Raw genomic sequence first — 14,751 nt, forward strand, 5'->3', positions numbered from 1 at the left:
TTAGAGAAGAGGTTTCCCAGGGAATTTGGTTCCTTACCTTCACTGTAAAACGGAGAATCTGAAGGCACTGGATAGGATCAGATAATACCCATGTCACAAGCAGGAAAATGTCAATCATCACCAACATTGCTACCAACCCAAGCAGCTGAAGGTCTTTAATAATCTGTAACATATTAATCCCAAGATCCTTAGAAGTTATATATTTACTATAAACCAGATCAGCATGAGCCCTTTCTATGAGCATCTCCTTGGGAGAAGCTTCCCATCCAGCTAATAATACTGAAAATACTGGCAAAATATTTTTGGTGATATCATCATTCAATATCCCTCCCTGCTCCACTTGTTCAGTTATCAGAGTCTTTTAACTTTTTTGCCTGATTTCTACATCTCTCAAATGGGAAGAGAATTGGACTTGATGGTCTCTGTGGTCCTTTCCAGCTCTAAATCTATAATTCTTTTAAAGGGGAAAAATGCATATTGGGGTTGTGTCTATGCTCCTACTCCAACTGGGTTAAGGTTGGTAGATCTAACCTGAGATCACTGATGTCCTACAGAAAATATGCCCAGATATATATATGTATATATATATATATATACATATATATATATATGTATATATATATATATATTCCCTCCACAGCATGGGGAACTGCTCTAATACTTACCTATGGGTATGTCCAGATTATCACTATGACAATCTTCTCTTTAGATATCACACTTTTGCCAAGCACTGATCAATGATCAACTGACAGTTGAAGACAGGCTAATTAAAGTGGTGTGATTTATTCAAGATCAAACAAGATGGAATGAAAAGAGTTCAAATTTCAATCTAAGTCATCTAACTCCAACATTCTTTCCCACTGGACCACCCTGCCTTCCTCCTCCATAGAGGTCCTAGGGTTTAGGTAGCAATTGCATCAGGGATTAATCGCTAGTGAGTCATGGAACCCACCACTAACAGCCCTCTGGAACAAAGCCATCCAGTCCATAGCTGCACAGTGACCAGCATGTTGCCTCTGGAAAGTCCTGTTTATTTTGGCAACTAGCCAGGTGCCATAATCTAATATAAAGTCTTCTCCATTTTCTTCTCATCAACAGAGACCAAAACAAAAATTTCCTATGTAACAAAGCAGAATCAATTAAGCAGGGACTCACCACTCTCTTGTCTGGGACCCTCTGGGTAAAAACCTTGTACAGTCTCCAGCTCTTCCCTAGTATAGGACCAAACATTAGGGAACTACCAATACATAGCAGGGACAGTCTGATCTGTAAGTAGAAGGGGAAAGGGGGAGGGAAGGAATGAGTTAGAAGAACTTTCTTATTTATTATAAATTTTATAACTCTTTCCATAGGTACCAAAAGTCCAAAACTTAAACAAAATAAAGAATAACATCTTAAATAAAACTTTGAATGGATGACTACATATGTACAGGTCAATAAAATAATTGCCTTAATTGTAGTTGCATTCCTTTTTTGGTTGATTTTTTTAACCTAAATACTTAAAAACATCTGTTTTTTTTTAAAACAATATAATCACAACAAGCATCTAATTCTGTTTTCTTCACTCAAGGGTCATTTAATAGAAATCTTTTTTTTTCTTTGTACTTTTTCCAGTCACTTAAGCACATCCAGTCATGAACTAACTATTGCTTGTTGAAAGCTGATTTTAATTTTGGAAAAATTTACTGGTTTGGAGAGATGCTGCATAAGCAAAAGGACAGCTTTGGAGATGGGTTTACCTTTATTCTCATCGTGACTCTGGTACAGGTTAGCTGCGTGGAACATAAGTGATTAACCTCTCAGTACGCCTAGGCAAGGATCTAAGACTGTTAAGTTGCAGGGGATTACTGAGCCACAGTTAGCAAAGGGAATTTCTAAGCCTTGAGTTCTTTATATGGAAGAAAGTAAATACCTACAATTGGAGGCAACTGGAGCAGAGTGGGCAGGAAGCGCTGGAAAAAAGACTTGAATTCAAATCTAATCTTATCTCAGAAACTTCCTAACTTTATTCTGAGCAAATTATATAACTTGGTTTTATATGACATTGTTTTTTAATTTTTATTTATTTAAGGCAATGGGGTTAAGTGACTTGCCCAAGGTCACACAGCTAGGCAATTATTAAGTGTCTGAGGCTGGATTTGAACTCAGGTCCTTCTGATTCCAGGGCCAGTGCTCTATCTACTGTGCCATCTAGCTGCCCCATAACTTCTGTTTCTTGTAAAACAGGGATAAAAGTAGTAGTTACCTCCCAGGGTTGTTGTAAGGAATAGAAGTGATTTTAAGTGTTTATTTCCTTCTTTCTTTCCTTCTTTTCCTTACTTCCTTTCCCTCCTCCCTTCCTTCTTCCCTCTTTCTCTTTCTTCTTACCTGATTTTGGGAGTAGAATACCAGTAGAGGAAATAATAACAACAGTGAATATGAAAATAACAACTAGCATTTAAAGATAGCTTTAAGGATTTTAAGAATTGAAAAAGTACTTTATAATTATATCCAATTTTATCCTCAAAGTCACCCTGGAATATAGGTATGATTATTATCCCCCATTTTAAAGTTAGGGAATCTGAGTCAGACAAAGGATAAAGACTTGCCCAGGGTTAGACAGTTAGTGTCTGAAGTTGGATTTTAATTCATATCTTCTTAACTGCAAATTCTGAACTCTATTCACTACATTACCTAGTAGCTTATAAACAAAATAAAACAACAACAAATAAAATACTAAATTCTAAATTTAGTGTCTGTAAATTACAAATTGATGCAGTAGACAGAATACTTGATCTGGCATTGGAAGACCTGGGTTTTGAATCTTAGTTCTGCCACTTATGGTTCCTGTGATCTGCTCTTGGGCAAAAGTCTTCAAATTTTCTCTTTGGGTCTGTTTCCTCTTCTATAAAATTAGAGATTTGTACTAGATGACCTCTGTGGTCCCTTCTAGTCCTAAAGATATGATGTTATGAAAATATTTACATTCCAATAAATTATAGGTGAACACATATAAACTTTGAGATAATAATAATTGAACAGCTATTTTTTCCTCATTCCCTCTTCTTATCACTTTTCAACTCATTGCTGGGAATTTTCTTCCAAACAGTTGTAGCAAATGTATAAGCTGTTCTACTTTGGCTTTCATTTTGTAAAAATCTCCCCATATTTAATCATATCCTTTATATTTGCCAATTTTTGATATTCTAATCATATTTTATGGCATGAAAGTACTAAAATTTGTTCAACTATTCCATAAATATTGACTTATTCCCAGGTTAGGGGCTATTTAAAATAAAGCAGCAATAAATATTTTCATATGAATAGAGTTTCACCTTTTTAACAATATCCTTAGTATTTAGTTCTAACTCTTTGTGACCTCATTTTTTTTGCAAGGCAATGGGTTTAAGTGGCTTGCCCAAGGCCACACAGTTAGGTAATTATTAAATGTCTGAGGCAGGATTTGAACTCAGCTACTCCTGACTCCAGGGCTGGTGCTCTATCCACTGTGTCACCTAGCCACCCCAGACCCCATTTGGAGTTGTCTTAGCAAAGATACTAGAATGGTTTGCCATGTCCTTCTCCAGTATTACACACATACATATGTATCAGTATTCTTTACCATAAAAAATTTTTCTCTAGATTATTTTATCTTTTGATCTGTTGTGGGTCAAGATACTAGTGGAAGTTGGGAGATGAGTTGACTTTAGTAAAAAGACAATGGAGAAAGCAATAGTATCATGGACTATTAGGTAATAGCTTCAAGAGTAGTGACAGACCCTGGTTGCCTTAGCATAAGGAAGTTCCAAGATAGCGACATTCATAATGACACTCACGACTACTCCAATAGTACCTGCAATGGAAAGGATAATCTAATTCTAGTTGGTAAGTCAGCAGTCATGGCTCCCACTATCCCAATATGGAAGGTTTCAACCAATCAGAGGGGAACCTAGCAGCACAAGGTGAATGGGTAGACCCCAGACAACTAGATGAGTTGAAAACAGCACAATTTTATTATGATGAATGGGTAAGCCAGCCTCAGTGGGAAGCCATGCTGACCCTTTGCTGCTGATTTGATGGAATATGCTTCAGGGGATGGGAGAGAACCATTAAGTTGTAAAACTGCTATTTGTGACCCTGGCTACCCAAGTTATTGAATATTGTTATTAAAGGAATTATTTATTTGGTCCCTTAGGCTATGAGGGATCCATTGCAGTAGTTGTAAAATCACATTTGGGACATAGTCATATTACTATTTTTCTTTTAATGTAAAACTCCTTTATTTTTATGTAATCAAATCAATTTTTATATAATCCCATTAGTATGATGACTCAAAAATATCTTTTTTTAACATTATATATCATTCTTTTCCTTCTAATCTTTAAAAATAATACCATAATAGTATGATATATATATATATATATATATATATTATATATGCTTATTTTGGTTTTCCTTATACTGACAGCTAATTTTCTTTCAAGTTTCTATAGAATAAAGATCTTTTTCCAAACTATTTTTCATTTGGAGGAGTTTATCAGATATGAATCTATAATATACATTTTATCCTGATTCTGCTCATTATCTTTTTTTTAATTTCCCGGTACCAGATTTTTTTTATATTTTCCGACTTTATGCTATTTTTTGAAACATGTTGGATCAAATTTCATTTCATTATTTTTATCTCTTAGTTACCCTAAATATTCTTGTTCTTTTGTCCTTCATAAATTTTTTATTTGATTATATAAAGTAAATTATTGGTATTTTATTTTCTTGCATTAAATCTATAAATTTATTTTGGAAATATAAACTTTTAATTACATTAGCTCAGTCTGTCCTTGTGCAGGGAGCTATCCTTTCTACTGCTTTGTTCTTCATTTTTGTTAAAAATAGACAGAAAAGTGTCTATTTGTGATCTTGATAGGTTGATACCATATATTTGATAAATTTTTCTGTTCTTCAAATGGTATTTTATTTTTCCATCATACTCCTGATTTTTAAAAAATTATATGTAAAAATGCATGTGCTTTTTGTGGGATTATCTTACCCAATGGGAGATAATGTACCATATTGATTAGAAAGCCATAAAAAAATCAGGTTTCAAATTCTGCCTCTGACCCATACTGGCTGTGTGGAGGAATTCACTTAGCTTTATCAGGACCTATTTAAAAGTCTGAGTTGTAGAACTGTCTTTAGATAATTAGAGTAGTTTTCTTCACAAATCATTTCTTATACTAATGAAATCATAGGTCCATACCAGAACAAAATAAAATAATATAACAATAAAAAGAAAGCTTACTTTTTACCTTGCTGAATTTATCATTAAATTAAAATAATTCAATCAAGTCTCTTGAATTTTCTAAACATTTAATTATACCATCTTTGAATAAGGATATTTGAAACTCATTACAAATTCTTGTTCCCTTAGCTTCTTTTTCATGACTGATCATCATAACTAACATATCTGTGTTAGATATGTGGGGTAAAGAGACAATCCTTCTTTATACTTGTTTTTAGGGAGAGAGTCTCTTTGTATATCTCCATTGCATATAATTCTGGCTCTTGGTTTATACCACTTCTAAAAGAAAAGTCGCTCTAGTTCTATTCTTTTTTGAACATAAATGTAGATGCTGTATTTGATTGATGGCCCTTTCTAAATCTATTTTGGTACATTCCCAGAGGGTCTCAGATGGTCATTCCATGTGGAGAATGCTAGGGAACTGCCTCTTGGGGAATCATGATGTGAATGAGAAGTAAATTGGAGAGACAGATTATGGGCTTCATAGACATTCTCTAGCTAGTTCCAGTTGACTGTGTGATGAAGAGGAGGTGCTTTTATTGGCTGTGGAGACATTCAAAAAAGCCTGTTAACTGCCACTATTATTTCTTTGCTTCATTTACTTCTCAGGGATCTTGGTGATTCATTTGCTTACAATATATAGGTGAAGGAGTGGTATCTCTGATCTTGGAGGTTTCAAAAGCTTGAGAGATTGATCCACAGGAATCCAAAAGTCTGATGTTGGTTTTCTCAGCCAGGACAGCATTTTTTGCCTCAAGTATCAAGGAATGATCTTAAGGAGAACCTTCAGGTGAGTACTCAGAGGTAGTTGAGTTAAGGACTCTTCAGACAAAGATGCTTCCTTTGGATGAGAACTTGATGGAACTAATGTTATGCAGCCTACTCTCACCCTCATCCCCCCAAAAGACTGAGGTGATAACGGGGAGGGTGTGCCCAGAAGGTGTCCAAGGGAAAGTCTGTATATTTGTTTTGGATAAATCTTTTAAGCAAATATCCCTTAAAGTTAAAGTAATAGCATTAGGTTATTCAGCATTGGTACCATAATAATTCAGATAACACAGCTAGTGGGAACTAGGGCATATGGCAATAGAGAAGAGACATCTTAAACTCCTAAAGGAACCTGAGAAATCTGAGGGGGGAAATGAAGCAACCTGGTCCTGAGAGAATGTCACTAGAACATACAAGCTATATATTGATATCAGATAATTTTTATGGGTTTTATTGTTGAAAGGATTTATTATATTCATAGTTTTTCTATCATGAAATTATCTTTATATTCCTAATAAAAACTTTCTTGACTGTAATAAAATTTTTTGTCACATTGTTCTATTGTAGTTGCCAATATTTTATTATTATATCTAAAAAAATTAACAAAATTAGCTTGTAGTTTTCCTTTTCTGCTTTATATTTGATAAATTTAGGGATCAAAACCCTCATTTCTCTTTTTTCTCTTCATAGAAAGTGTTGAATAGGCTTTATATTTAGAATTACATGAAATATAAAGATTACATGTGAACATAAGATATAGAACTAGAAGAAACCTTGGGATTTTCTAACCTATTTTGCACCCCTCATTTTGCACATAAGGATGAGGCTACTCTTAGGTCCAGTTAAGTGATTTGTTCAGTTTCACACAGATTAAAGTCCAGGATTCAGGTTTTAAAACTCTAAATTCATTGATTTTCCACTATACCTTACTTTTACCAAAGGTTCCATGAAAGTCTGGAGAAATTTTTCTAGTCTCAGGACCTTTTTACGTAACATCTCTTTTATGAGTGATACTCTGATTTTTTTTCCCTTCTCAGACTGTGTTGTTTAGGTTTTGTATATGATTATATATGGAGTATATGTATATATAAACACATATTTTATAATTTATATTTTAAAATTATTCAATTTAATAAACTCAGATTATTATCCTTAATTTCTTTTGAATTTATCTTCCTTTTATTATTTCTAATTTTGCTAATTTGAATTTTTAATTTCCTTTTTGATTAAATTTTCTAATTATCAGCATTTTTAGTTTGTTAATAACAAATCTAAAAGTGCTAAAAATCATAATTTTTAGACTGTTTCTAAATTTTTAACTTAACTATTGATATTCTATGAAATCCTCATTTGGTGACCATTGAGTGGATATGCTTTTGGAGGATTTGAAGCTATCACATCACATCTGGGTCCAGTGGCTAGACAGGAATCAGGACAACTGGAGATAGCCTAGGATGGCAGGCAATCACGGTTAAATGACTTGCCCAAGGTTAAACAGTTAGTATCAAGTATCTGAGTCTGGATTCAAACTCCCATCCTCCTGACTCTAAGACCAGTGCTCTATCCACTATGTCACCTAGTTGCTCCTATTATTCTTATCATAACTGAAACTAAAAGACAGAAACAAGTTACAGCAAATTAAAAGACGGTACCAGGTTATCCTTGGAGAGGCCCATGAAAGAGTTGGCAGCATTACCTTTATCATGTTTCCAAAGTCAACATTTCATGGGGCACTTGGTTCTCTCACATTACAGAACTCATCATAAGTATTGGCAAAGTGATATACTCATGGTAAGTACTGACAAAGTTATTAATATGAAAATAATACATTATGGGACAACATTTGTCACAGAGAATGAAGAAGTAGTGGAATTAATTCTACAAAGAGCTATAAAAAGGTGCTTGGTGACTTTAATGCAAAAGTGGGAAAAAGCAAAGATTTAAAAAAGGATTCAGGAGGAAAGAATGAGAGAAATCAAAGGTATAATCTATATAGAAACTTTAGGTTTGCCAATGCATCAGGAATACTTTATGAAATAAATTGAGCACCAAGTAACATCACAAAAGTGGAACTGATTATATATTAACATCCAGGAAATGATTCATTACTGATGTGGAAATCATTACTGAATCATTCCTGAATTCTATTTATAGTCACATTACATACTTCCTAGAACAAAGATCACTACTAGAACACACCTAGAAGAAAGAATAAAAATGGTAAAAAGACATGACAATTTAACAATACTAATGTGATCTAACTGAGCAAATTATTGATTCCAAAAATGGGAAATAGATGGAGAAATGATATCAAGATTGATTATGATAATTTTAGAGAGAAAGTTATCAACATTATTCGATTCCATAACAACACTCTATGGTAAATTTATGGAAGGACATTAACAAGAACTGTGAAGAAGGCATGAATGAATTGGGATATGTATCATTGGAGGGAATTTTCCCATTGTTGAGATCACAGATTCATTATGTACTTGATTACTGAATTTTTAAAAATTTACTTTTAGTTTTATCAGTTCACTTTTTGTTATTCATTTTATTTTTTGAAAAATTTCCCTTTTTCTCCTTTTTTCATGGATCATATGTTTCATGTTCTAATTTCTGTTGCATTTCTTTTTTTATCTAGATACTGATATTACAAACTTGCCTCTGAACTTTGCTATCATTCAAATTTTGGTATGGTATTTTCTCTTATGGTTTCTACAATTTTTCCAATGCAAGCCTAATTTAATAAATTTTATTATAATAAAAGTAAACTTTTTACAACATAGATGTATGTCTTGATCATATAATCCTTTATTTCTACTTTTACTGAATTAATATTTAAAGTGTAATAATTGAAATTCTTACTTTTTTTAAAAACTTATCTAGGAATTCATTATCACCTAGGATATGATCATTTTTGTGAATATTCTTTATGTATTTGAGAAAAAGAAAATATCCTGACTTTTTCAAAATTATTACCATATAGCTATTAAGTCTAATTTCTTCAACGATTTTCGAGTCTGTTTGAGGAGCAGCATGGTATGGTATAGTAAACAGGGCACTGAAGAACTACATTGCAGAAGAACTACATTTAAACCCAATCTACAAAATTTACTAGCTATATGATTTTGGGCAAGTCACTATCTTTCTCTGTTTTTTTTATCTGAAAAAATGGGGGGAGGGGAGAAGGGATGAACTTAATTACCTCTAAAGTCCCTTTAAGATTTAAATCTATAGTTCTCTGAATTTCTTTTCCTTATATTTCTGATTTAATAATATCTCAATTACAGAGTGTAGAAATGGATTATTAATTTTCTATTTCTTATCAATTGTTTTTCTTTATAAATCTAACTTCTAAATAATTGAGTAAATATATGCACATACATTTATATATATGAATATAAAGTCAACATGTTCTCATTATGAATTTTGAGCTTAATCCTGATAAAACTTCCTTGTTTATTTTTTAATGTTCTCTGATTTAGCTTGATCAAATATTATCACCACAACCCCAGATTTTCTTGAACTGGGTATATAGCAAGATAAATATTAGTTAGAATTCTTGATTTAATTCTGTGTACATATGTTTGCATTACTTTTATTTGCTTTTTTCAACATATTGTTGGATTATTTTCTTTAATCCAGTCTGTAACTGGATTTTCTATTTATAGGGAAATTCGATCCATTTATACTCAAAGATGTAATAATTAAATTTGGCCTACTCTTTTTTTTCTTTGTTAAACTGATGTTCATTTTGTTAAGAATGATAAGTTTTTTGTTGCTGTTGTTGTTTTTAGGTTTTTGCAAGGCAAATGGGGTTAAGTGGCTTGCCCAAGGCCACACAGCTAGGTAATTATTAAGTGTTTGAGACTGGATTTGAACCCAGGTACTCCTGACTCCAGGGCCAGTGCTTTATCCACTGTGCCACCTAGCTGCCCCTATGCTAAGTTTTTTATATTAATCCTATTCCTTAACTAAATGTAATTAAAGAGCACAAAATAGAGTCCTTATGTTTTATACTAGTAATAATGAATAGCACTAAAATTTGAACACCTCCCTTTCTGTCAAAGTTCTTGAATGTTCCTGTAAGCAATATCTTTGAAGTAAATTATGAAAATTCGGGCTCTTTTGTAATCACTTACTGGAAATTCTCTGAAAAGGGATCATTCTACTAGATTTCCATGAGGTCTAACTTCAAATGCTTAATCCAGTGTTCTATATTTCCAGACAAGTACTTTCCTTTTTGAAAATATTCTAAATGACATTCAAGGGAAACAGCAAATTTTGCTATTGATTATAAAGTGAAATGGAAAGAACACCAGCCTTTGAGTTATAAGTACCTGGGTATGAGTTCCCATTCCCCTGATATAATCTGTGTTACTTGAAGTAAATCAATTATCTTCTTTGAGACATAAATTATAGATAAAAATGGGAGCAATAATCTCTGGGAAACAATAATAAACCCTTCAAAGGGTTACTGTGAAGATCAAAAAAGACATTGTATATAAAAGTACTTTATACCTGCAAAAAGGGTGAAGAGGATGTATAAAGAAATGTTTACCATTTTAATGAAACTTAATTTCTTAATTAATTGTTTTAATTAAACTTAATGACATAGCTGGTATCTGGTCAATGACCACACTGATAAAGGTCCTTAAAAAGCAAATTGCCATTCCTGACTTAGTCCAGACATGAGGAGCTTTGTCAATCATGCACAGAGCCAGTTATTGAAGAATGCAACTCTTGAGAGAGTATCACTAATTGTTTCTTCCCCTGTCAACTTGTCCCAAAATCCCCTTCAAAGGGATATTCAAGGTTCCCCTCCCCCAACAAGAAGTCCAGTCTGATTCTGAAGAAAGAGGCTGAGGAGCTCCAGATTATATAAGCAATTAATAATTATTAATATTAATGTAAGTGAATATTATTAATAATATAATTATTGTGTAAATAATATAAAAGTATTAATAATATAAAGTATTTTAGAGTGAATTGGTTGATATTTTGAGTTTTACTCTGCTCATCACTGGACTTGAGTCCCAGACACCTGAGTGCCATATCAGTATAGGGTTTTTGTTTTTTGGAGTCCCAGGTATGCAAGACCTTGCACTGGTCACTGTTGTCATGACCCAGTCACTGTGTTTTCTTTTGATTTACATTAATCTTGGTTTACATTACCATTATTCATAGCTTCCATTAATAGGGATTCCACATTATTAATATGACTTTCACTGATAGAAACTTTTGCTAGAAAACCCACATTACTCATGACCTTTATTGCTAGAGACTTTTGCTAGGAAATCCATATCTTGGCTTTCACTGTTCAAGAGGTCTGCATTATTATGGCTTTCACCATTAGGAACCACATATTTGTACATTTCTTTCAGACTGAGTGGGAGAAAGAGTGGGAGACAGGATTTCACTCTCTTCCCTGCCAATTCATCTGGTAGGCAGAGCAACTCTTGGGCAGATAGTGTGACCAAAAGGCTGGTCTAGAGTTTTCAGTTTTAATCTGAGCTGTAGAGAAGAGCAAGGCCAAGAAGTCTGGTGGAGCAAAATGCCCAGTAAAGATGCTATTCCTAGAAGCTGCAGTTTGTTTGGCCTTGATTATATATGTTCTCTAATGTGTGCCTCTCTACTTAGTTACTCTATGTGTGTTCTCATTTTTCTACCTGATGTTGTATTATTTGTAACAGAATGAATCTCAGATTTGGGAGGGAAGAAATGTTTTATTTTTACTATTCATGCCCTGTCATTTCATTATATGTCCTTTCTTCAAGCTAACTGTTAAAGGTGAATGCACTGCTAGGAGCTCATGAATTATACTTTTCAGAGTGTGGATTCCCTAGATACCTTGAACCTGGAGTAGTCCTCATAGACCCAACTTGTGGGGAAATGCTTTATGACTATAAGGTGCTATAAATGTATAAAAAAGAACAGTACTTGTTCAGTCATGTATAACTCTTTGTGACCCTATAGACCACAGCTTACCAATGCTGTCCATGAGAGATTTCTTCGCAAAGATACTGGAGTGGTTTGCCATTTCCTTCTTCAGTGGATTAGGGCAAAGGTTAAGTGACTTGCCCAGGCTCACATAGCTTAGTAAATGTCTGAGCCTGGATTTGAACTCAGATCTTCCTGACTCCAGGTCTAACTGGAGTCTACTATCTACTGAGTCACTTAGTTGCCTCTAAAATAGCAAAAATTATTTTATGGTTGTGATTCATCCTTCATTTTTTTTTTTTAAAGATGATCAATGACTTCATGGGTGATGTCTTGACTTGCATGTGAATCAGATTTAAGTGAGGCAAAGTCATCAGCTTCATTCTCTCTTTCAGAGTCATTAAAGTCTAGTGACAAGACAGCAGTCCAGACCATTGGTGATGACCCATGATGCAGTGGATGACCTTGGTGTCTTTGATACCTGACTAGGCTCTAAGCACTCCATATTCACCTGCTTCATCTGCCTTTATGGTTCTTATTACTACATAAACTACTTATATATACCTCCTGGGGGATGGATCATCCATCTCTATGATATTGGGGTCCATAAAAATAGTTGGGAAGATAGCTTTATAAAAATGCTATGAACAAAGTTTGGACCTGAAGAAAAAAGAGAGTGTACCTCTTCACTTCCTTCCAGATGTAGAGGGCTATGAGATTAGAACACTATTTAAATTGGTTAATTTTTCTAAATGACTTTTTAAATTCTTTTTTTATTCTTTAATTCAAGACATATCTTTTTGGGAAGAAGGGGAGGAAATAAAAACAAAAAAGGAGAAGAGAAATTTTTTAATAATCTGAAATGGGCATATAAATTGCTTTCAATCATAAAATGTCCTATCAGAAATGTGATCCCTATGAATACTGTCATGAATCAAATAGACCTAACAGAGACATGTTTGAAAGTGATATATGAGACTTGAAATCATCAAGTTTATTTATTCTTTCTCTCACCTACCTGAATGAGTGTTGTCATGGAGGGTCCCAGAAAAATATCTTGATCTGGGACCCCAAAGAGATATGCACTTGTATATGTCAGACCACTGCCCATCAAGGTAATAATGTTCAGATTGGGGCTGGACATCTTCACGATCCTATGAGTAAGAAAGAGAGAAATTTATCATCAGATCCCTTTCACACTGGAAATATAAGCACATACAGTTATTTTCTTCACACTACTAAACATGAGGGTACTTAGAAGGAAAGCTCCCTTATTGAGAAACCATTATATCTCTATTTTTAAAACCTTGTTAGTTTCTGTTTTAATGCTTTTAAATGATAAATTCTGATATTTATTGATCTTAAAAGGTGTTACATTGATCAAAAATTGTACAGTATATATATTTTATATATATATATATATGTATGTATCAAGAACCATCATCATCCTCTATAGGTAATAAATACAGTTTGATGGTACATTAGATCAAGTGCTGGACCTGGAGTTTGGAAGAACTGAGGCCAATTCCTCCCTCATTTGCTTCATTTGTAAAAAGGGAATAATAACAATATCATTTCGAAGATTAAGTGATATGATATTTATAAAGCTTTTTGCCAAACCTTAAACTATTTATTATTATTATTATTATTATTATTATTATTATTATTATTATTATTATTATTATTATTATTATTATTACATTCCAGATATGAGATGATTAGAACCTAGAGTTTAACAGTAATCTCTTGGCTGTTCTCTTAACTCCAGTCCTTTTCCTACATCATCTGAATTCCACTATATACTAATCTGGAAAATAGGGTTAATCACACATTGCCCACTGAGCCACTCAGTACATAGAAAATAGGGTTGGCAGTCAGGAAGACCTGAGTTCAAATCCAGTCTCAGTTACTTGCAAGCTTCAAGACCTGGGCAAGTCACTTAACTCCTATCTGCCTTGATTCTTCTTCTTTAAAATAGGGATACAATGGAGAAAAAAATGATAAACCATTTCAGTATCTTTTTTTTTTTTAGATGTTACTTACTTTTGTTTTTTGTGAGGCAATGGGATTAAGTTACTTGCCCAAAGTCACACAACTAGGTAATTATTAAGTGAGGCTGGACTTGACTCAGATCCTCCTGACTCCAGGGCCAGTCCTCTAACCACTGTGCCACCTAGCTGCCCCATTTCATTATATTTGCCAAGACAAAAAAGTCCATGGGGTCTTAATAGAGTTGGATGCAACTCAACCACAATAACACTTATCTCCTAGGGTTATTGTGAGGATCTAATAATTTAATAAACAATTCAAAAAGTTTTTACTAAATATCTACTGCAGATGGGGATAAGACTTGTGATTTCATTCATTTCCTGGATGCAGGTCAGCACCTATTCTGTGACTTCTAGCCTTGGACAGTTGCACAAAATACCCAGAGTAACACCATCAGTATGTATCAGAGATGAGCCTTTAAGTAGATCATCTTGGCTTTCTATTGACTATGCCATGGTGCCCAAAATAGAGATACAAAGTCAAATAATCCTTGTCCTCAAGGAGTTTATATTCTTTTGAGGGGAAGCAACATAAAAAATAAGATTAAAATGTACACACAAAGTAATATCATTGTGGGGCATGGCGGGGGAGAGATACTAGCAATTAGAGACATTAATGTGTTTCTTGTAGGATGTGACTCTTGAGTTGACCATTGAAAGAAAGCTATTGAAGGGATCTAGCTTGTAAGAAGACATAGAGAAAAAAAAAGATAC

At 33.6% G+C, this 14,751-nt stretch overlaps 1 protein-coding gene and 1 long non-coding RNA gene across 3 annotated transcripts in view; one reads left to right on the forward strand and one right to left on the reverse strand.

Moving 5' to 3' along the window:
* The window catches only part of GPR156 (G protein-coupled receptor 156), a 120,089-nt gene that overhangs the window by 37,840 nt on the left and 67,498 nt on the right, over positions 1-14,751 (reverse strand). For both annotated transcript variants that reach the window (XM_074214595.1, XM_074214596.1), the window contains exons 4-6: positions 13,008-13,143; positions 1,156-1,266; positions 38-163 (exon numbers count right to left, since the gene is read on the reverse strand). In XM_074214595.1, the coding sequence (XP_074070696.1) occupies positions 38-163; positions 1,156-1,266; positions 13,008-13,143 (373 nt within the window). The remainder of the gene's footprint in view (positions 1-37; positions 164-1,155; positions 1,267-13,007; positions 13,144-14,751) is intronic.
* Positions 8,689-14,751, forward strand: part of LOC141507175 (uncharacterized) — a 54,268-nt gene continuing 48,205 nt past the window's right edge. Inside the window, exon 1 of the long non-coding RNA XR_012474096.1 lies at positions 8,689-8,740. This is a non-coding gene — a long non-coding RNA (uncharacterized LOC141507175). The remainder of the gene's footprint in view (positions 8,741-14,751) is intronic.

Source organism: Macrotis lagotis, chromosome 1 (assembly GCF_037893015.1).
Source record: "Macrotis lagotis isolate mMagLag1 chromosome 1, bilby.v1.9.chrom.fasta, whole genome shotgun sequence".
In the NCBI taxonomy this organism is placed as follows: domain Eukaryota; kingdom Metazoa; phylum Chordata; class Mammalia; order Peramelemorphia; family Peramelidae; genus Macrotis; species Macrotis lagotis.